Source organism: Staurois parvus, unplaced genomic scaffold, assembly GCF_062004578.1.
Source record: "Staurois parvus isolate SC_StPar_1 unplaced genomic scaffold, SC_StPar_1.0 ptg000170l, whole genome shotgun sequence".
Lineage (NCBI taxonomy): Eukaryota > Metazoa > Chordata > Amphibia > Anura > Ranidae > Staurois > Staurois parvus.
The window spans coordinates 5,148,269-5,170,414 of NW_028317966.1; the positions used below are offsets into that span (position 1 = coordinate 5,148,269).

Sequence of the window (22,146 nt, forward strand, 5' to 3'; positions counted from 1 at the left end):
CTGATAACTGATGCATCACACATGTCCAGTGCCAAGCACACTGTTGTTCCACAGCCCCTGGAGTATGTTACCCACTGACTATAGATGATGAAGGACTGCTTATTATAAAAAGACATGAGCATTGAAATTGTTGTATACCCAAGGTATGCATACATTCTATTGTGTGTACATATAACCTATAGGCAGTAGGTTATGTTGCAAGCATTATGTTTGCTTAAATTTGGAAAACAGGGCAACACTATACAGTTTCCAGCACATTTTTAAACAACTTTGGTTTCTGAATATTCTGATGTTGGGTGTTGCTGGACACTCAAATGCATTGATCTTGCCACCAAAATCAGGCTCCTGTATGACAGTCTAAACCAGGGGTCTCCAAACTTTCTAAACAAAAGGCCAGTTTACTGTCCTTTAGACTGTAGGGGGTGTGGACTGTGCCCCAAGGGAGTAAACAATGCCTCATTTTTGGTATTAGGGGGAGAAATAGTGCCCCATCGTTGGTGTCAGTGGGAGAAATAGTGCCCCATTGTTGGTGTCATTGGCAGGAATTATGCCCCATTGTTGTTGTTAGTGGCAGGAATAATGCCTCAAGGGCTGGACAAATTTAAGAAAAGGGCCTCATGTGGTCCCCAGGCCATAGCTTGGAGACCACTGGTCTAAACAAGTATGAAATTCAGTTACTATGTCATACACAAGAATCTGAAAAACTTCCTTTACTTTCTCTGACTGAATCAAATCCTACTTCATTTGTGTTTCAAATGCCCCCCTCCCAGACACTGCAGCTTATAGTGGGAAGGTTCTAGCAACAGAGGCAGTGTTATTAATTCAGAAAGCAGTTGGCAGGACTAGGTGCGGCCAGGTTCTGACTGAAAAGTCATAGGCTTGAGAATCAGCAGTGACAACGCTGATAGCCACACCCACTGCAGCAGTTTTTTTATCCCACTGTAGTACAAGCAGGCACAGTTAATATTAGTGGCAACTCTTCTCTGAGCTCAGGAGCAGTGCAGCATCATTGCCAAACCATGACAGGCAGCTGCATTAGGTGGACTTCACTGTCAACGGGTGGGACTGTCAATTTGTGGGACATTGCATTGGACTAAGATAATTATATGTGCATCTGCACTTACAGTTAAGTTCCATGGCAAATATTTTTTAATGGGATGCCATAGTTCTGCTTCTACCTTTTACATGTACCCAAGACATCAGTTTTGATCAAGCTTTCCTTATACTGTTATATAACGAAATGTAAAAATGTACATGTAAAAAATGTGTCATTATAAATGTCCCTTTACTTCCAGTGAATAATGTAGGCTTTAAATCATAAATAATAGATCTGTTAAAGTAGGAAATCAAATCATTTGCACAAAGTCACAAATCTTCCTTTCGGAATAGGTTACTAATCTTTTTGCTCTCTGCCAATTTATGACAAAAAACTGGAATGTATTTCATCTATTTTATAGCAAGTACAAGCGACCAGTCTTAACAGAAAAACAGCTAATTTGTTTAAAATGACTCTTCCATTTAAAAGGACATTTTTTTTATTTAAAGTGGATGGGTGTGTGGATAGCTACATAAAGCATATTAATCATGTACCGGTATATTTCATCTTGCTGTTTAGATGTAGACTGCTCTGTGAGACAGAAGGAACTCTGGGCTGTCAAGCTCTGCATTTTTCTTGTTTAGGCACCATTCACACTTGGGGATTGGGAATCACCGGCAGAATCGGCAAAATTCTGCCCGGGATTCCAAATCGCAGTAAAACGTGATTACATAATTCTTAATGGAACTCCAAATGGGTTGCGATTTTGCCATAATTGTCACACAAAAGAATCACATGCAAAATGAGGCAAAATGCGCCTTTAAAAATCACTCAAAGCCCATCACCCAAAAAGGAGCAGGAGCTACTTTGGGGCAACAAACCCACATAGGACAACCCTTTGAAGTGAATGGGCTGCCTTATATACAACACATAGAAACGCGATTGAAAAATCGCAAGCAGGGACACTCATTCCTGCTACGCAAGTTGTGAACAGGTTACTAGTGTTGCAGTCAAAATTTGGGTACAGATTAAAGGCTAAATTCACCTATTATAAAAAAAAATAATAATAATAATAAATGCACATCTTTTTGCAGGTAAAATAATGTGCATTTATTATTTTTTAACTCTGCACCCTGTCAGGATCTTGCATACCTCATATGGGCAGACAGTTACTGAATTGCAGGAAGAATCAACAAACTATGAGAGCACTCACCAGCAGCCTCACAGTTCAATAAGAAATACAAGCTGTCAGCCTCGGTGGCTTATGGTAATTGTGGCTCATTTACAAAACTCTGAAGGAATGACATGGCCATGTGGGTAGAGCTCCACACGGCTGTGAGGTTTTTAAATTCTGGCAGCGGGTGTGGGAAGAAGATCCCCCCTCCACTGTCCTAGGAAAGGGATATCAAGGGGAGAGGAGACTGGGGCTGGAAGATGTTACAAGTTTCAACCGAATTACGGGTAGAACATGTAACATGTTCCAAAGGTGAACTTATCTTTAAAAGGAAGATGATAATTCGCATTTGAACATTGTTGCAATGCATTTTTTCGGCACCTATATTCCTATTTTTAATGTTATTGTTTAAAAGTATTAAGAGATAAAAAAATAACTTTCACATGAGTTTATCCACAAAATAAAAAAAATAAAAAATTTCAAATTCAACATTTTTCCAATACAAAAGATACCCTTTTTTATATATATATATATATATATATATATATATATATATAAATAACACTTAAATATGACATTTGCACCCCATTCCCCTATAGAATAAAACAACATTTGTAGTACACCTTAACACTAATCATACTGTTCCATAACCCACCCACCTTTCAAAACCTCTCACCAAATACCATCTCTGGACAACATAACAAATTCACAAAGCCTGCCCCACTCCTTTCTTGCATTTACTTATCAACTTCATACACAAAACCCACATCCACCCACGTCATTAGTATGCAAAACTTATCCCTTCCTTAAACTATTCCTAAACCCTATCCCTGCACAAAACAAAATACTGTTACACACTTTCCCCACACTGACCCTCAAACATTCCTATATTTACCCTATAGGAATAAAAATCACACTGAAGAGAAACACCCCCTAGCATGGATTTTTTTTTCACTGTATAGAATTAACAATTCCATATTTCTAATACTTTAAAGAAACACTTTTTGTTTGTTTTAGATGTGTAGCACCCTTCTAGATAAGTTGCTAGAATGATTAGAAAAATGTAGCTCTTTTGGCTCCTATGTAGTTGGTGGAGCAGTTTCTGATTGATTTGGGCTGTTCTGGATTTCACTAGCTCCAGGTTTTGATTGTTTCACCCTGTCCTCTGGAGGATTGTAGAATGGGCTGGAAAAAGCAAATCAGCAGCCTGAAAATGTATGTTGTCCCAGCCAATCCCTGGGGGAGGTGGCCAAGGAGTGCATAAATAGTCTGGAGCAGAACTGTTCTTGTCCAGCAGGAGAAGTTCACAGCCTGAAGGGCTGCTGTCCTTCTGGGTAGCTCAGTTGAAATTCTGCATGTGCTCACCAAAGGCCCAGCTAGATCAATGCTGGGAGGTCTACTTTTGAGAATCTTTGGAACTAACCAGGGATTTCACTGGGACTTTAGTTTGGAAAGCTCACTGGCGAATGTCTGGCTGATATTGGAAGGAGGCATCCAGTTAAACAGGGTCATTTTGAGTGCAAACCTGAGTCTAGGATCCTAGTGACTGTTCGTTGTTTATCTTGTGCACAAGAACCAGTGGTTGCTTTGACTGGAACCATTCCTAAAAAGTCCTGGTACTGGCCATTCTCTTAGCTCCTGCTGTAAAGACTGTCCTAAAAAGCATAGATATACTGAAGAGCATCCCCCTGTTACTGCACAGTGTTGCTTGAGTATCCCATATCTCCCTTCACCCCATCCAAGTTATTCAGCAATAAATCTCAAAAGACAACCTCCTAGACTGATCATTGAGATTGAGTAAGTGGTTGTTGCTATTTGTTGTTGTTTGTGATTCTGCACAAATTTGGGAGAAGAACCTGTGGTAATCAGCTGCCCCCGCGGAGCAGGTCAGGATAAGAACCTTCAACAGGTTTTAAATGTGGTCTGTGTCCCCAGTGGGGAGACTTTCCTTCACTTCCTCATCTGACACCCTTCATCTAGGATAGGAAATGAGGGGAAAACTCCAAAATGGGTGCATGTGCAGGAATATAAACTCGGCAGAATTTCTAACCCCTTCCTTCTTCTATCAAAGAAAAAAAAAACATTTTGCTTTGTGGCTCATTTTGTATAAATGATTAAAATGTTGGCCTAAACCATCTGATAAGGGAAGAGTCACTACTATGATAGCACATTGGGGTTAATTTAATAAAGGCAGATAGGTTGTTCACTTTGCAAGGGAATTTTGCATTAGCTTATTGAATGAGGGAAGGTCCTGTTGACTAATCCAATAATGTGCAAGCAAAAATATATTTTTTAATTATTTTCCTTGCACCTGGGCATTCTTTGCAAATTGGACTTTCGCCACAATCACAAAGCTAAGGGGAAATGCCTTTGCAAAGTGAAACATCCTTTGCAAAATGCCACAAACAGCCAACTAGCCCTTAGTAATTCAATCCCATTGAGTACTGTAACTGAGGGCCTTCCCCTTAGCACAACTGAAATAGCTGATGATGACAAGAGGCTATAACTCTACCTTCTGTCTTCAAAGATATTAATATACAATACATTATTACCAGAAAATTACCTCCAAAGTCAGGCCAATGGGTGTGCATGGCAATCCACAAGTGGACCCTGCATATGGGAGGCAAAAACATAATGACCATCCAGTGGGGGACAGAGCTGCAAGCTATGATTGACAGATTGCTAGGCTGTTACTGACCCTGGCCTGCATGCAGCCTGACAACCTCTATAATGTTGCTAAAATGTCCGCATGAGGTCACTGAGGTACTGGCCAGTAGTAAGAAAAAAAAATCTCAGCCTACAATCAGTCAGCAATTCCTGCGGGCCAAGACATCAGTCTTGTGTCCAGTTGCATTATCACACAGATGGAGCTAAAGCAGTTATGAAAAGCTTTCATAGCTTTCAGTTATGTGAAAGTAGCATATATAGTGTAAGAATTAAGAAACATTGGGGCAAAACAACGTATTACTTATTAAGCACAGAGGAAAAATTTTTTGGCAGAATGTACTTGCTTGCCTTTATGTGGCAAAAAGAGGAGATATCAGTCAGTGGAGTTGAACATTGCTTTCATTCAGCTAGAGTGATAAAAAGGACCACCATATGAATCATACTAGTTATTTGTTCGATGGCACAAACAAAGGTTAAAAAAAAAGAAACTATATAAAGAACTGTATGTGCAGAAAATAATGTAGTTCACCAATGTAGATTCTAATGTGGAAACTCAAGCAACAGCCAAGTGTTTGGAGTTAACATTTCAAAACACATATCAGCCTAGCAATCTAGCAGTGAACACTGCTAGATGATTTTGGAGTTACACAGGGGTAAAATACCTGTAAAAGAATCTGGTCAATGCTCCCTGATGTCTCCGCTGTCCTCCAACATGCACATTGTACACTTGATGGTGTGCTTGGCAGAACCCCATACCAACGACTCTAGCAATGTACTGCTGAAATGTCAACAGGGCGTAGTAGTGAAGCCCCATTTGCAGCTTCTGAGTGTCTACTGCAAACTATCAATCAGAAGCTAGAGACTAGCGTCACTAGTGTGCAGTGCTGCAAATCAGATGGACATAATCTTGCTGAGCATGGACCTGAGTCTTTATACATTCATATTACATGGTACTATATGTCAGAGGGATGGGAAAACAAGGACTGTGCATAATTTATGATTTGAAGACAGAGCAGCTGATGATCATATGAGTACCCAAAGGGCATTCTGGACATTTACCATGTATGTATTCCCACAAATGCTGGCTATGACTATTGTGATATGGAGGTTATTTAGGTTAGTGATAGATGTGTTTCAGGGAGTCCATGCCAGTTCTAACTGTAGTTAAGGGCTTGCCAACCCACTTTTATTAAACAATACAAAAGTAAAAGTCACAAAAATATTTACCCACGAAGGATATTTTCACAATCAAAAAAAGGTAACAAAAATGTCAAGCCACCTGACTTTCACTTCACCAGCTCCACTGCTCTTGTCAAGATCCTTCAGATCCATCTCTCCCAACTGAGTTTGTCTGGTTCACCCAGCCTTTAGTTATAGCACCCAGCTGCATGGGCCCACTCCCTGACCTCTCATTAGGGGATCTCCTGGCACCCCAGGTTCTTTACAGAGACTCATAGACTCCTTCAGTCCCCTGGAATCGCTTAGTTGCGTTAGCTCTCCAAGTCAACCAGACTTGCTCATTGAAGACTCACCCAAATCTCTTGGAAAGTCTCCAAGCTCCAGACCCCAATCCAGGATTACAAAACCCTGAGAACATTGAAACCTCAGTCTTCTTGTCTCCAGACACAATACTCTGGAGCCCCTCAAGCTGTTGAGAATCTTGAGAATCTTATGCGTCGTCTGTCCATACTCGCTCAGTTTCAAGGCCTAGTACTGTCACAGTATACAATGCATTGCAATGCATCCAACTGGTCATAGAATGCAGGAATTATCCTTCCCTTTAGAAACTAGAGATTTATCCAGTTCCAACCTGAATAAAATGTAAATGATGTCATTACCTGCACTGCAGCAGGCTTGACACTTTTGTTTCACTAAAAAACTGTATACATTGGAAGCTTTTACGTGAAAGTACTAAGCACTTTATTTCCACTTGTCTAAGAAATAGCAAGTAACTTCTGGGAAGTGATTACCTCAGTTTTCTACCAGGTACCTACCATGAACTTTCAATAAGGATAAATAAGGTAGTGTTTGTACATGAGAAAGATCCTAACACAGCTCTGAACAGGAGACGTTTGAGATCATACCCATACCATAAGTTACAGATCAACCAACTCATAGCACACTTATTTGCTTTGCAGATTATGTTGCTTTGTTCAGTACAAAATGCCATGGATGTGATTTTCCTGTTGAAGCTGGAGACAAGTTTATTGAAGCCCTTGGCCACACCTGGCATGATACTTGTTTCATCTGTGCTGTGAGTATCACTTTCCACATGCCCATCATATCTTGTTATAATCTTGTCAGCTATCAGAATGTGCAAACAAAAAAAAACCTGCAATAGTAAAAATAAAGTAGCATATTTTTTCTACCTTGTCCTGTTTTAATGCTTTGCCATATGAGGCCCATTACAATAGATGAAATGTACAGTCCAGGCTGTAATTAATTAGCTAATAACTTTAAAGTGTTACTAAACCCACAACAGTAAAATCAGTCTGTATATGTAGTAAAAGCATGCTTGTTATATTCACTGTGAATCCTAAGGGGTTAATCCTCCACATTGTGTAAAAAAAAAAGCTGGTTAATCCTGTCATCACTGATCTTCCCCTTATTTTACTGCTCCCAATCTATCTGCCATAGTTAGAGCAGCAGTGGCAAATCTGCACACGCTCTGTTTGGTGTGTATTGCTAGAGAGTTCTTTTTTTTTCTGGGGGGGGGCTGCATGTGATCATCACAGGGCCAATCAGCGCTGTCCAGACAGAGGAGCAGGGGTCATGCAGCCTCATAGGGCAGACAGAGGAGAATGAAATCTCCTACAAAATAGTTACAAGGCTGCTATATACTGCTGATGAGAAATGGTATGTAGCAGTTTATATTTACTAAAATAATTGCATTTCTATGTTCCGTGTACTGTGGGAGACCAGTTATAGTGAATGTAGAGTCCTGAGTTTAGTAACACTTTATTTATACATGTTAAAGTATTGAAACAGTCTTTAAAAACATACCAAGTAACATAAACATTTTGGGTTACAGGTTTGTCATGTGAATCTGGAGGGCCAACCCTTTTACTCTAAAAAGGACAAGCCTCTTTGCAAGAAGCATGCCCACGCCATCAATGTGTAAGAAACACCACTGGCTCTTTTGCTGGAGGCAAACGGTTAAGAGAAAAGCCAACCTACTGGTCAACACAAATTTTTGCATATTTCCAACACTGCAAATGATGATGCAGTTAAATCAGTTTTATCAATCTAAAAAAGCAATACCATCGTACAACAGAGTACAATGAAAATGTTTGGTTTAAGAAATCTATGAAAAGTGTAATATTTGACAGCTAACTTTGTTGCTGTGCCTGAGTGTGATTTTTTTTTTTTGGTTTGTTTTTTTAATTAGGAAAGATTTGTTAAAATATACACCAAGACCTCTAGCAGATGGGTATAAACCATATGTGTAGTGTTAGTCAGTATAAATAAATGGGCACATGGAAAAATGCCTTGCAGTTTTTACTGATCACTACTGGATTATTAACTGTCTTTGAGGTTTGACAGAAATTGAATCTTCTGCTAGACTCATCAAATATCCTGTGGTCTCTGGAAAAGTCATCAGAACTTTAGGTTTCAGTGACAGGTATTAAATGATACTGAAATTGTGGAAAATGATTGAATGTTTTAATGCTGATTACTTAAGCTTCAAACTCGAGACTTAGTCTAGGCCATCGTTTACACTAATGATACATCAAACACCACTTTCAGAATTAAATTAGCCTCCTGAGTTGTCACGTTTGGAAATGACAGAGCAGCAATATAAAATGTGTTAACACTGTTTCTAAAACATTAGAACGCATTGTGTACATATCCACTGCCTGATCTGAATTTACGGCTGTGGGAAAAGTTACCTCCTTGACGCCAAAGGGGTTTATTAAACATACAGTTCTAGAGCAGTTTTGTAAAAGTACATGGAAAAGTCATTGTTCGAATGATGCTGATGGGAGATTGAACACAGAGCTAGCAGAAAAATAAGCAGAGTGCCAAGCAACCAGATGTATGGTATTTTTAGAGCCGCCGTGGATAGTGTTTTAAAATAAATGAAGTGCATCTTTGCCAAAAAAGGAAGTGCTGCTCTACTGTTTATATCATGGTCCCCCGGCACCTTTCTAAGCATAGAGGGATTGGGCAATACATAGTCTAGTCGCCAGAACAGAGTAGTCCCAAACCATCGCTTAAGTGAAAAAAAATAAAAAAAGGAAAAAAAAAACATTTTGCTATTTTTACTAGTAGTATTAATAGACAATACAGCACAGATTCTCTTCTCATTTACAGCATATAGAGCTTTGCAGAAAGACATGCTTCAGATATATTCATTTTTTTTACAAAGCCCCTGCTTTACAAAGTTTTATTTTCCTTCTAGGCTTACCAAGTTGGTTAATACAAAGCATGAGAAGGTACACTCACATTTGTGATAATTTGTCCAGTTAGCTGAGGTTGCAGCAAATGCAAAACGTAAAAAAAAATGATTATCATGATAGGAGCCAATAAAATTAAACTTTAACAATCATTTTTACATATGCAATTCTAGTTATTCCCCTTTTCAGTGCATGAAAGCTAGGTTGGCAGTAAATGCGATGTTTACAGTTCATAAAGATTTCCTATGTAAATAGGTTGAATACTATACAGTTGAAGCATGGATCCAGTGTGGTGTGTTTTAAAAAAATAATAGACCATTTATTTCAAGTTATGTCACATTTTTACAGATTTTAAGCAATTATAAAAATTTGCAATAGGCCCCCTCCATCTTCCTGATTTCAGAATAAGAGGTGCCATCTTTCTCCTGATTCTGCTTACCAATCTCTCATAATTCTGCAGCTTCTCACTAGCAGATGTCAGCTTGTGAAACAAAACAACAGTGAGGGATAATGTGATTCCAGTATCTCTCCAGTTAAATGCTGTAGATTCTGAGAGTGATCTAAAGATGGTGAATGGAAGTAACGGCACATTCTCTTGTAGGAAAACATATAATGAACAAAAATCTATGTTCATCGCAGACCTATACTGAAAATGTATGTTGTGCCGCATAATGCTTAACCAATGATTTCAATACTTTGACCGAATAACCCAGAATAAATGTGCTGACTTTGCTTGCTGCTTGCTTGTTTTGGCGGGTCAGCGTTTCAAAGCACTGAAGTTAGACAGATAGAAGAAAACTGTCAGATTTCAATGGCAGCCCCAAGTTTTCCTCAGTGCAAGTTTCCTTGAAAGAGAACCTGTAGTTGGTCCATGAAGTGCAAAGCAATGGAATTCCTCACCAACCAGCTTCTTCGGCTGCACATACCTAACCCCTTTTTACTCCTCTGCTATGCCTGTGTAAGCCACAAACTGCTGAACTGGAACTTACAAAGCACTAAAATACTTTCTCCCTATATCCAACACCAATGGATCCTTGAGCAGCCAGTAATCAAGCAATGGTGATGTCCCATGGGAGGAAAAGGAGTGAATCACATGCTCCCCATAAGAGAATGAGCCAAATTATTATTATTATTATACAGGATTTATATAGCGCCAACAGTCTGCTCAGTGTTTTACAATATAAAGGGAGACAATACAGTAACAATACAGTTCAATACAAGAGGGATAGGAGGGCCCTGATCCTGGGAGCTTAAAATCTAGGAGATATCTCTCATTACATAAAGGTAGCAAAGCGGTGGAAATGTATGTGCTGCTGTGTAGGGCTTTATGTCTTGCAAGGGTAGGGGATAGGTTCATTAATGAATATGAACACTAATAAATGATAGTTAACGGTAAAGTGTAGATTTTGTTTTTAATGGTATGACAGAGTCGGGCCAGAGATGGGTGAAAAACTAAGTAAAGATATAGGGTGAAAAATCTTGTGTAGGTATGCTGGCACAGTCACATGCTATTAGATTATTCACATTAAAGCAGTATTTAACCCCCCAAAAAATTTAATATATGGCAGCTTACCAATCCTTAGATGTGGCAACTGCATTCGTTTTCTTTTTTAGCTTTTTTTGTGCTTTATTTCACCTGGTGATCCTGCTAGTAACACATCTCCTGTTTTAGGGTGTCTGCATCCTGGATTAAGTAGTAAAGCAGACACCTTTAGACAGGACATTGTCATTCTTGGGGGAGGGTAGTGTTAGACTGGCAGGTTTACAGAAGATGGACTTGGCTAACAAACTATGGCTGAACTCCAGCTAACATTTTATAGGCAGTTACTGCAACATTTTTTTTTTCTTTTGGGATAAAGGTTTTAGATTATTGAACAATGCTGCCCATTGTAAGCAAGCCTGTCAGTGTTAAATGCTTTGTCCCAAGTCTCTAACTGCTACTTTGTCTGGACAGCTTGGTCTATTAAAGCAAGTTGAAAAATAAAAGACTTACTGGCTGGATCACCAGGTGAAAATAAAGAAAAAAACCCTAAAAAATAAAACAAAAGCAGTCACCAAATATAATAATTAGAAAGCTGCAATTTATTAAATTGTTTTTAGGTTTAATACTGCTTCAACGTGCTTTAAACCATTTTTTCATAGTTGCAAAACTGCAAAGCAAGGCAAGTTACATAGCACTATGCACCTTGACCATACATGTGTCAAATATAGGCAGCGTGGCTTACACAATGTTTGCATAATTTTCCTGCTCTGATATTATCAGATTTTCTATGGCCTAGTCATAGAATAGTAAATAATGCAGAATACTAATGAAAAAAGTCCAGTAGAGGCTAAGGACTTGAAAGCTGTGTTGTATCAAAGCTGGCCTAGCTAATCTTGATTTAGTAAAATACTGTAGCGTGTGGATGTATCTTTTCTATGATGCTTTAGCATGAGTGTATTTACAGAATTATTAGAAGTTAGATAAGCATATTTTGTCAGTATAGCGTTCTTGTCAACAGTCTCCCGCTGAATTAGGAGACAAAGTATGTTACACCTTAAACCTGGCCAAAAGTCCTCAAAGAAATTAAAATCTAGAATAGTTGATTGGCACTTCTAAAACATTTGAATCTGATAAGTATGGTATACAGGCTACATAGCATACTATGCTTACAGGGGTGAACAAGGGTTTGGTCCGAACGCATATTCAGACCAAACCTGGATTCAAGTGGTCACTCCTGCCAGATCACCTCCCAATCAGCCTCAAACAATGATGCCAATAACCAAATAAGGCCATTCGGCCATATTAGGTCATGGATGTGACGAGCATCCCCACCTCTTTGTCATAGCTTGCTTCTCGTTTCGGTCCGAACCTAAGTTTGGAAAAAACCCATGCTTATCCCTAATGCGAATACAACGCTTTTAGCATAAGCATAGTTTGCAAGGTAAATGCTTTAATAATAAAAATTAATTTATATTATACTTACCTAATTGCCCATGTTAAGTAGTTTTGCTTACTTTTTTTTTTTTACTTTGTAATATATGAAGCTTATACATTTACAGCATTCTTATAGTAATGGGATAAAAAGCAATAGAAACGAAAAGCATATTCAAGTACATTTATGCTGACTTTACAAAATAACATGTGTGCCTTTTAACGTGTGTTGATAAGGAACATTTTATATATATATATATATATATATATATATATATATATATATATATATATATATATATTTAATAGTAGTATTTAAAAGAAGTTTGTGGAAAATTAAAAACAAATGATATATGTAGCTAAAATGACTAGCTATACTTCTTTACCTAATATTTTCTACTGTTTCTGCAACTAATATTAAACAAAATATGTTTTTTGTGAAATATAAAAATATTTATATAAAAATAGAAAAAAATAACCAGAATTTCAATTTTAAAGTCAGTAGTTATTTTATGATAAAATATTGAGATTTATTTATTAGTGTGTGAATATTCTATACCTTGGTTTAAAGTTTGATAAAAAAAAAAAAAATTAGATGTGCAATAATCTTGAGAATTAATTAAACCTCAATGGGCCCAGTCATTATTGCAGTTTTAATTTAGTGTCTCACATGGGTTTTAGCACTTCTAAATATTGCTGTTAAAAGGATCAGGTGATCTAACACAAAGTTATGCTTATAATGTACAAATTGTGTACAAACTATGCATACTTGTTCAAACCTGGGCCATGGACAAATGTATGTTGATGTTTCATTTTACTTTTGTTTAGCTCTATGTTCCAACACATAAGAGTTTAATGTATTTGTGCCTTGATCTCATAGACTTGTTCCAATGGTCTGCACTGCATGTTATTGGTAACAAATGATGACTAATAAAGTGGTTGGCCCAATTAAAGCCATGTTGGGTTTTAGGCTAATATACACACATCTATTTAGATTGTTTACTTGTCGTTGCATTGAAAGTTGCCAGATAATGGCTATTTGTATTAAAGATATCCAGTATTTTTGAAAAATTGCTTGTGTTTACAAGAGCACAAACTATAGACTTGCACAACTACATAATATGTTGATCCCTGCATATATCTATATGCACTAGACAAAGGTTTATCTGGATACACTACTTGTACAAATAGGACCTACATATTTAGTACAGCTCAATAGGTCCTCTTTAAAAAAGATCTCCAGGAACTGGCATGAAATAAACACAGTTATAATATAAAACCCAAATATCTACCACTTTTATCTTTTCTTTGTGATTAGGACCCAAAGGGTAATTTTGTCTTCTGTGGCTTGACTGCATGCAGTTCTGTCACACCAAGCCCTTGCTGGGCACATACACATAACGTAGACCAGCACAGAGCAATTAAGTTTAAAACCATAAAGATATTACAAAATGTAGTGCAGGGGCTAGTCATAGGTCTACATATGTACCAGTCAGTGGAAGATACATACTATGTGGTTGATTTACTAAAACTATAGAGTGCAAAATTTGGTGCAACTGTGAATGGCAGCCAATCAGCTTCTAACTTCACCTTGTTCAATTAAGCTTTAACAATAAAAAAACTGGAAGTTTCTGTGCAGAGCTACACCAGATGTTGCAATCTCCAGTTTTAGTAAATGAACCCCAATATGTATATATACTCTGAGTGTATTCTGCATAGAACACATTAATTCAATGCATATTTATGTCAGGAACTGCTTGGGACGTAAGCAGTTTATGAGTCAGGGAGTCTACTTCTTTCTGTTTTTCTTGTAGCACACCCTCCAGTTCAGTTTTCTTCTGCAGGGAGCTCTTCAGCTGGGCGTTCACCACAGACACTTTACGGCGGAGATCTTCATTCACATTCATAACCTGATTCATTTGCTCCTGGAGGGCTTCTGTGTCATTGTTCTTCTGATGGTTCTCAGGTGTTAGCGACCGAATCTCATCTCTTTGTCTGTCCACCACAACCTTCAGCTTCAGCATCAAATCCCGTTCCTCCCCTGCTGCACATTCTCCCTGGGATTGGTCTCAGCCAGTTGACCTAAGAACTTCTGGTTCTCCTCGGTAAGATGGGACAACTGGTTCTGAAGATCATGTTCCATTCTTTGATCCTCCAGCAGCTTCTGTTCCAGATCTATATGGATGAAGATGAAGACTCCGGAGTTGACATCTATGCTCCTCCACCCAGTCCCAGACTCTCTGCAGAAGAAAACTGAGATGGAGGGCTTACTACAAGAAAAACAGAAAGAAGTAGACTCCCTGACTCATAAACTGCTTACGTTCTAAGCAGTTCCTGACAAAAATATGAACACAGCTGACTGTAAGTCCCAGATTAACCCAATGCACTCCCAGCAAAATGCACTAGTATTGTGTGCTACAACAAGAACGTGACACAATTTTGTTTGGAGGTTTTGCGATCCATACACTGTCAATATTAAAACTACCTTCAGTATTTTAAAATACTGTGAGAGTCTATGGATTCCAAAGACAGAAAATTTTGTCAAGATCTGTTGGGATAAAGTTCATAAGCATTCTGCTAAGTAGTTATACTCCTGAGCCTGTCGTCATGGTATGGGCTGTCTGAGCACTCCTACTCTATTCAATGTCCAAGGTTTTTCTAGAATTTATTAACAGAATAAACCTAAAAACAAAAATCAACTATATTGCAGCTTACCTGTTTTTCATTGTGGTGGTTGCATTGGTTTTCTTTTTTTCAGGCTAAGAACATACCAGTACAGAAAATACTTGTTGATTTTGATAGAAATGCAGTGTTCTTGTACAATTATCCTTATCTTTCTTATGTAAACTGCTAGTCCCATCAATCCACTATGTTATGGAGATAAATAAAGGCAGACACATCCAGCCTGTGCAAAAACTATAGCTCCTTCCCTAGATACATTAGTCACAAAAAGACATGATGGAAAACTGGAGAGTGCAAAGTTTGGTGTAGCTCTGCAGAGAAGCCAATCAGCTTCCAGGTTTTTTGTCAAAGCTTATTGAACAAGCTGAAGTTAGCAGCTGATTGGCTACCATGCACAGCTGTACTCTCCAGTTTTAGTAAATCAATCCTGATGTGTGTTATTTACAGGAATACCAGGTGACAAAAAGGTAAAAAAAAGTAAATAATAAAAGCTAATGTAGCCACTGCATTTAAAGTGGTCCTAAAGGCTGAAAGTTTTTTCCACCTTAATGCATTCTCTGCATTAAGGTAAAAAACCTTCTGAATGCAAGTCCCCCCCCAGACCCCCCCTTATACTTACCTGAGCCCAATCTCGATCCAGCACTGTGCACGGGAGCGGAGGTTCTCTTGGCTCTCTCCCTCCTCATAGGTTCAGAGACAGCCAAGCAGTGAAGAGGGAGTGTGAGGGCAGGGGCGAGCCAAGCTTTCAGTGTCAATGTATAAACAGAGTCTGTTCAGGAGCGAGCACACACGAATGCCCCCTTAGCATGTGGCTTGCTATGGAGAGCACTCAGTGGGAGGAGGAGCCAGGAGTGCCTGCAGGGGACCTGAGAAGATAAGGATAGGGACTGCTCTGTGCAAAACCATTGCACAGAGCAGGTAAGTATGACATGGTTGTTATTTTTAAAAAATCATGAGTTTACAATCACTTTAAGGACTGATAAGCTGCAATATATTACATTAGACACTTTATAGCACAGTAGACTTCACAGTAAAAGATTTTACATGCTGTGTTTGGGAGCAATAAATGGAGCACTCAGACAATTCCAGGACAGTGACCACAAAGAATAGTCCTCAAGAATTCAACTGCAGAGTCCAGACTTAGTATGCAGAAAGAGATAGGTATCTGTTTAAGGACTCAAGGACCTATGAAATTCTGTATTGTTTTTAGATTAGGATGTAAGTTGTTTGAGCCATCAGTGTGCTGAAAAACAGCTCTGCTGCAACTCAAACCTCAGTTACTTCACTTTTTTTTTAGAGTATTGTTGCATATAAACAATAGCTAGCGATGTTGTTATTTATTATATTTTTAGGGGGTTCAATAGGAATATTTAAATGTAATGTATGGGTTGCTACTTGAAACATGTGAAACAGAAAAAACAAAACAAAAAACACACAATGCAAATATTCTCTATCCATTACATACTCAGAGGAGTACAAAGATTTTGTTCACTTTCTGGATTCAGATTTTTTGGTAGCAGCCCGCTTTAAAAGAAAGGCATTTAAGTGCTTGAGCTATGCTAGCATTTAATCCTACAGAAAAAATGGTCACCGATTTTCTGGTGCTCGTTAAGGGTAGATGTTAATACTGAGAATACTTTAACTTGAAAGAATGTGATTAAAGACTAGCTCCCACTGTCAGTTTTGTGTGGGCAACTTGCATCTCTTAATGCACCTCTGGCCAAAAAGAAGGTGTCACTCTGTTGCAAATGGATCCCACATACCTGTATATTCTGCATTATGGGAATCTATCTGGGAAGTGTGATACCATTAGCTGTTTTTTTAATGGATGGGGCAGTTGGGACAACTGCTGGTGCCATGTTGCCACTGGAACTGCAGAGTATTCTGATGGCACCATTATCACTGCTGGAGTTTCAGAGATGGATGGTGCCATCATCCCAGTGAAGTTACTGAAAAGCTGGCTTGTGGCTCAGTGTGTTACCAACTGTGCAAAACTGATAGGCTTTGGGAGGAGCTGCTCTTTAATGGAATATTTATTGAAAACCATGTAATATATACATATGAATTAGTATAGTATGTATGCAGTAAACAAAATAACCAGAGCACAGATTTTACATGTTACCATTGAATTCCTAAAAGATGAGTGATTTGTTAGGCTAGGTTACTGCACATTAGTGATCCTTGCAAAGTCATTAAAACTAAACTCCAATCAACTAAATACACAGTTAAAACACCTTTACAGGTCCAGTTCTGCCTGCCAAGTATTTGCAATTCTGTCCATCCAGTTTTGAGGTTTTCGCAGTTCTGCCAGACAGCAGAGCTAGGTTGGCATCCTGATTTTTCTTTACTACTGTAAGTAGTACAGGTCACTGTCATTTCCCTAAAACCAGTAACTGGACAATAAGGCAGCAGCAGCAAACCAATGAGCTCACCCCTTTGCTTACTCTACTCTCTCCTCCTCTGAGCATGTCCCTTTTCAGCAAATATACATGCAGCAGTCCTGATTGGCTACTTAGGATCCTGCTGTACAGGAGATAACAGAAGGCTGATACCAATTCAAATTCAAAATTCAAACTAAAAATATATATTTGATCTTTTTAATGCATAAATAACTGCATTTCTTGACTTTTTTATCTGACTGGAGTTAAGTTTTAAATAAGCCCAAGAATGCTTTCATTTGGGTGATGTAACATTTTGCAGATATGCAGTAACTGATTGCAGACGTTTTTGATCTTTTTAGAACAATCTGATATGCTTGCTTGTTATAAGTTACTCTGCTTTTGCACAGCTGGCAGATTTATCAGACTTGCCAACACTGCCTTTGATAACAATAAAGAACATGCTGATATTTTTAACATCACAATCTAAAATAAAACTGTCAATGTAAAACCAATAAGGCCATCATACTATAGAAGCAGATACTGAGAGGTGCATGGAAAACACTTTTTTTTTTTTTTTGTTAACTTACTAAATGCCCCCCTTAGCATCCACAGATCATAGTGGCTCAATATGTAGGTTGTATTTTTCAGCTTCAATTTGAAGCTGGAGGAACCCTTCTGCATCCCTTTTTGCAATGTTAACAACTTTATGGGCTACCAACAGGTGCAAAGCTAGCAAGAGGGCATACCAGAATTCCAACGTGGTACTGAAGCCCCCATGATCCGCAGGAGGGCATTTAACTTATGCTAGCTTTAAGGGTTTTATATTTGAACAAGGTCACGTAAATGTGAAATAAAATTGCTTTGCTACATTGAACTATTTAGTTTGTACACAGAGGCTTGTTATTTTGTATTTTGCTTTAAAGAGGAACATTCACGTTGCCATTGATATTAGCACAAATGTAAGTTGCATTGAGAATTATTGTATCATAATTGTAATAACTGTATTATAATTTTGCACAGAATCCGTCAATAGCTGTTGGAAATCCAAATTGTATGTGCTTTTCATTTAGCAAACAACCTACAATATGATTTATTTACTGTTTCTTTAGGCAAGTTGTATTATTAATAAGCCATGATTAAAGGTGGCTATAAACAGGCACATAAATACAAAGAAAAGCTCCAAATTTTGAGCATTGCTTACAACTGGAGATACAGTAGCTGTTGCATTGGGGAAATTCCTAACTTGTTGGAAAATCTCATTGGAAATGGGCCTGCTCTTTTCTTCAGTTACAGAACAGAGAAAAGGACCAAAGTACTCCTGTAGGTCCCATTGCTCAGGTAATCCATTGAAAGACCAGACACCTTTGTGTTTGTTATTTAGGGCCATACCTACCCATCTACCACCAGTCTAATATCTAGAACCTAAATAAAGAAATCAATAATATGTTTGTTTTTAATTCTCTGACCTCAATAAATTGAAAGATATTTGGACCCTACTGATAATCTTGGTTCTCCACCTGTTGATCTTATTTTGTGCAATTTGTAAAAGAGTTGTATTTAAAGTATATGTAAACCTATAATCTGTTTTCGATATGTCTTGCATCATGCCTGTGTACAGTTTTCTTCAGCAAACCTGTTGCAAAATTTCTTGGCTGGAGATCCTGTTAGTACCAGCACTTGCAGGCTGATAACCCTAAGCCACTGCCTCCAAATTAGCAGAAGTGTTGACAGCCTGCCATGCTTACCTTAATGGCTTCCCTACCGCCCTATAGCAGAACTACTGCTACAAAGCAGCAGGGCTTCACAAAATCACATATATGTGTGATTTAGCATTTTGGGGTAGGGGGCGCATATGCGCCACCCTATCCCGTGCTGCCATTGTTGTTGATCATCGGGTCCCGGCTGGAGATTCCCCGCCAACACCTGGCGATCACCAAGTAACACTGACAGGGGAGAGACCTCTGTGTAAACAACACAGGTCTCTCTCCTGCCAGCATTCACATGCTGTTGTATATTTCTCTGCACAGCAGAGAAAAACACAGCAGCATGTTTCCCAAGTAAAACACACACAGCACACACAGTAAAACAGAACACAGCACACAGTTAACCCTTTGATTGACCCAGATGTTAACCTCTTCCTTCCCAGTGTCATTAGTACAGTGTCAGTGCTTTTTATTAGCACTGATCACTGTATTAGTGTCCATGGCAGTTAGTCAGTTCCCCCCAGTGTCAGCATGCCCGCCGCAGTCCCGCTATAAGTCGCTAATCGCCAGCATTACTAGTATAAAAAAAATGTAAAACAAATTCCAGTATATATACACCATCATTTGTAGATGCTATAACTTTCATGTAAACCAATTAAGTTACATGTATTGGGATTTTTTTTTAGTAAAGACATGTAGCAGAATACATTTTGGCCTCAATTTATGAAGAAATTTGATTTTTTAAATTTTATTTTACTGGCTGTTTTGTAGCAAAAAGTCAAAAATATTGTTCTCTTTTTCAAAATTGTCGGTCTTTTTTTGTTTATAGTACAAAAAATAAAAAACACACAGGTGATCAAATACCACCGAGAGAAAAAAAAAAGGACATACGTTTTATTTATGTAAAGTATTGCAAGACCATGCAATTGTTAGTTAAAGTAACGCAGCGCCATATTGCAAAAAATGGGCTGGTCAGGAAGGGGTAATTCCTCTGGAGGGCAAGTGGTTAATTTGACCAATGAACTGCCTAATAATTTGTCTTCTGTTCATATAAGACAGCATGCTTTCTGTTCACCTGTAAAGCAGCCCAATGGTCAATTGAGTGTGCATGGCAGGCTGACAAAAATGCTGCTGAGAGGCAAGGACTTAGTACAGTTAGCATCTACAGCTATGAAACTTTGAAAAAGATTCACAAAAACTGCTTAAGGTGGAACTTTACCCATAACAACTTAAAAAAAATAATGTTCTTTAGCAAGGAACATACATTCTACATTAATAATTATGCAACCATTATGCTGAAGCCCAGAGCCCTTGAGCAGCAGTAAATCTTTAGGCTGTCAACAGATTGGCCTGTACATATTCGGCGCAGTGCTAAAAAACAGAGTGCAACTGAGCATGTGCAGAGCAGGGCGAGACAGTGTAATACTGGATTTTAAACAGTATAGGCACTTGCTTTTAATGTTTTACATAGCTATACCTGCAAAAGGGCCAGCATGAAGTGATCTAGCAGGACTTAATTTTCCGACTAAAGTTCCACTTTAAGAAAACTGAATACAGAGGGACAAGATGTAAAACATACTGAAAAATAAATTTTGGGTTTACCTAAACTTTAATATAGTGCAAATATGTATAGGAATACATTAGCATCAATTAGAAATCAGATTTCATTAGTCTGTCTACGAGAGTCTATTGAAAGATGATGATAGTCAATGTGGGCTGTCAAAAAAGTCCAGTTTGCTAGAATTAGAGGTTCACCAAAATACTGTAATAGTAGCTCATGTTCCTGCTTTTATACTATATGTAAAACTGTGCTATAAAGAATACCTAATGTAGTGCCTGAATGTATCTTGCAATTATTTGGTCCTGTAAAAACATATCACTAGCAAATGTCTGTATGGACATACACTGAATGGAAACAAATAAAAGTTTTGCTGCCTACATGTCTCAGTACAATCGTCTGGACTCTTTTAGTGTTTTTTTTTCCCAAGAGCCACCCAAGACAACTCAACACAAAAACAAACACAATCCTCCTACCTGTATTCACTAAAACATCTCCATGCTGCAGAGTATATAAAAAATGACCACCCACTTTGTAGCAATTGTACAGAAAGTTTGGAGTTTAAGTGATGCCCTTATCTAATGAAATAGCTAAATTAGCTAATTAAAATGGAATTAAGCTCAAAAACTAAAATATAAAATATATCAGCTTACCAATACTTAAATGTGGTAGGTGAATTAGTTTTTATTTTCATCTAGTAATTCAACTAGGAACATACTTCCAGTTTCAGCCTCGGTTCACATATATGCGGTGCGTTTTGCAGACCGCTTTGGGGGTGTTGTTAACTTAACATACACACCCGCAGTGGTTCGCATGAACAGGGTGCAATTGTGATGCGGTGTGGAATTCGCACAGAAACGCTGCGAATTCTGCACTGCATCAGTGTGAACCAGGGCTCAGGGCATCTCCACTCTGGATGGATAAGCAACAGTGTCATATTTGAACAGTAGCATTATCAGTACATCCAAATGGAAAAGTTCACAAAATAAACGAGAATACAACATTGTTACACTCATCCCTTGTTCCATAAAGCCACAGTCAAGATTCATCCATGTACACACAGATACATTTTTGTTTTGAAAGTAGTAAAAATTAGGTGGGTAAGGGCAAGGTAGGAGTTGAGAAAAAAAAAGGGGAGGGAGAGCGAGAAGGGGGTAAAGATAAGACATATAAGAGAGTCAGGGTTTCTCTGATTACATGGGAGGTAGAAATAGGCACAGTCCCGTATTGGACTCCAGAAGAGCTTTACCATCATCTGAGAATATAAACATATTTCAATGCAACCATGTTTTAAAATAACTTTCGTGTTTGTTTTGAGATGAAAGGATCATAACTTCCATTTCATTCAATTCTTCAACTTTCGAGATCCATTGCGAGATGAAAGGGTGACTAGGGTCTCTCCATTTGAGTGCAATGCAGGACTTGGCGGCATTAAGAAGATGGCGTGAAACCAATTTCTTGAAAGTTGCTGGAATTTCTGAGACATGGAGAAGAAAAAAGGTGGGGTCCTCTGGGGGGTTAAAATCCGTACATATTTGTAAGATCCTTCATACCTCCTTCCAAAACCATGTAAATTTCGAGCAGGACCAGAATACATGTAGGATATTTCCCTGTCCCACTTGGCATCTCCAACA

At 38.3% G+C, this 22,146-nt stretch overlaps 1 protein-coding gene and 1 long non-coding RNA gene across 5 annotated transcripts in view; one reads left to right on the forward strand and one right to left on the reverse strand.

Moving 5' to 3' along the window:
* Positions 1-20,907, forward strand: part of LOC149462709 (LIM domain-binding protein 3-like) — a 77,770-nt gene extending 56,863 nt beyond the window's left edge. For all 4 annotated transcript variants that reach the window (XM_089676488.1, XM_089676489.1, XM_089676490.1 and 1 more), the window contains 2 exons: positions 7,016-7,131; positions 7,909-20,907. In XM_089676488.1, the coding sequence (XP_089532614.1) occupies positions 7,016-7,131; positions 7,909-7,998 (206 nt within the window). In that variant the 3' untranslated portion in view covers positions 7,999-20,907. The remainder of the gene's footprint in view (positions 1-7,015; positions 7,132-7,908) is intronic.
* LOC149462708 (uncharacterized) overlaps positions 1-22,146 on the reverse strand; it is a 109,004-nt gene that overhangs the window by 64,994 nt on the left and 21,864 nt on the right. The gene's annotated exons all lie outside the window — the stretch shown is intronic.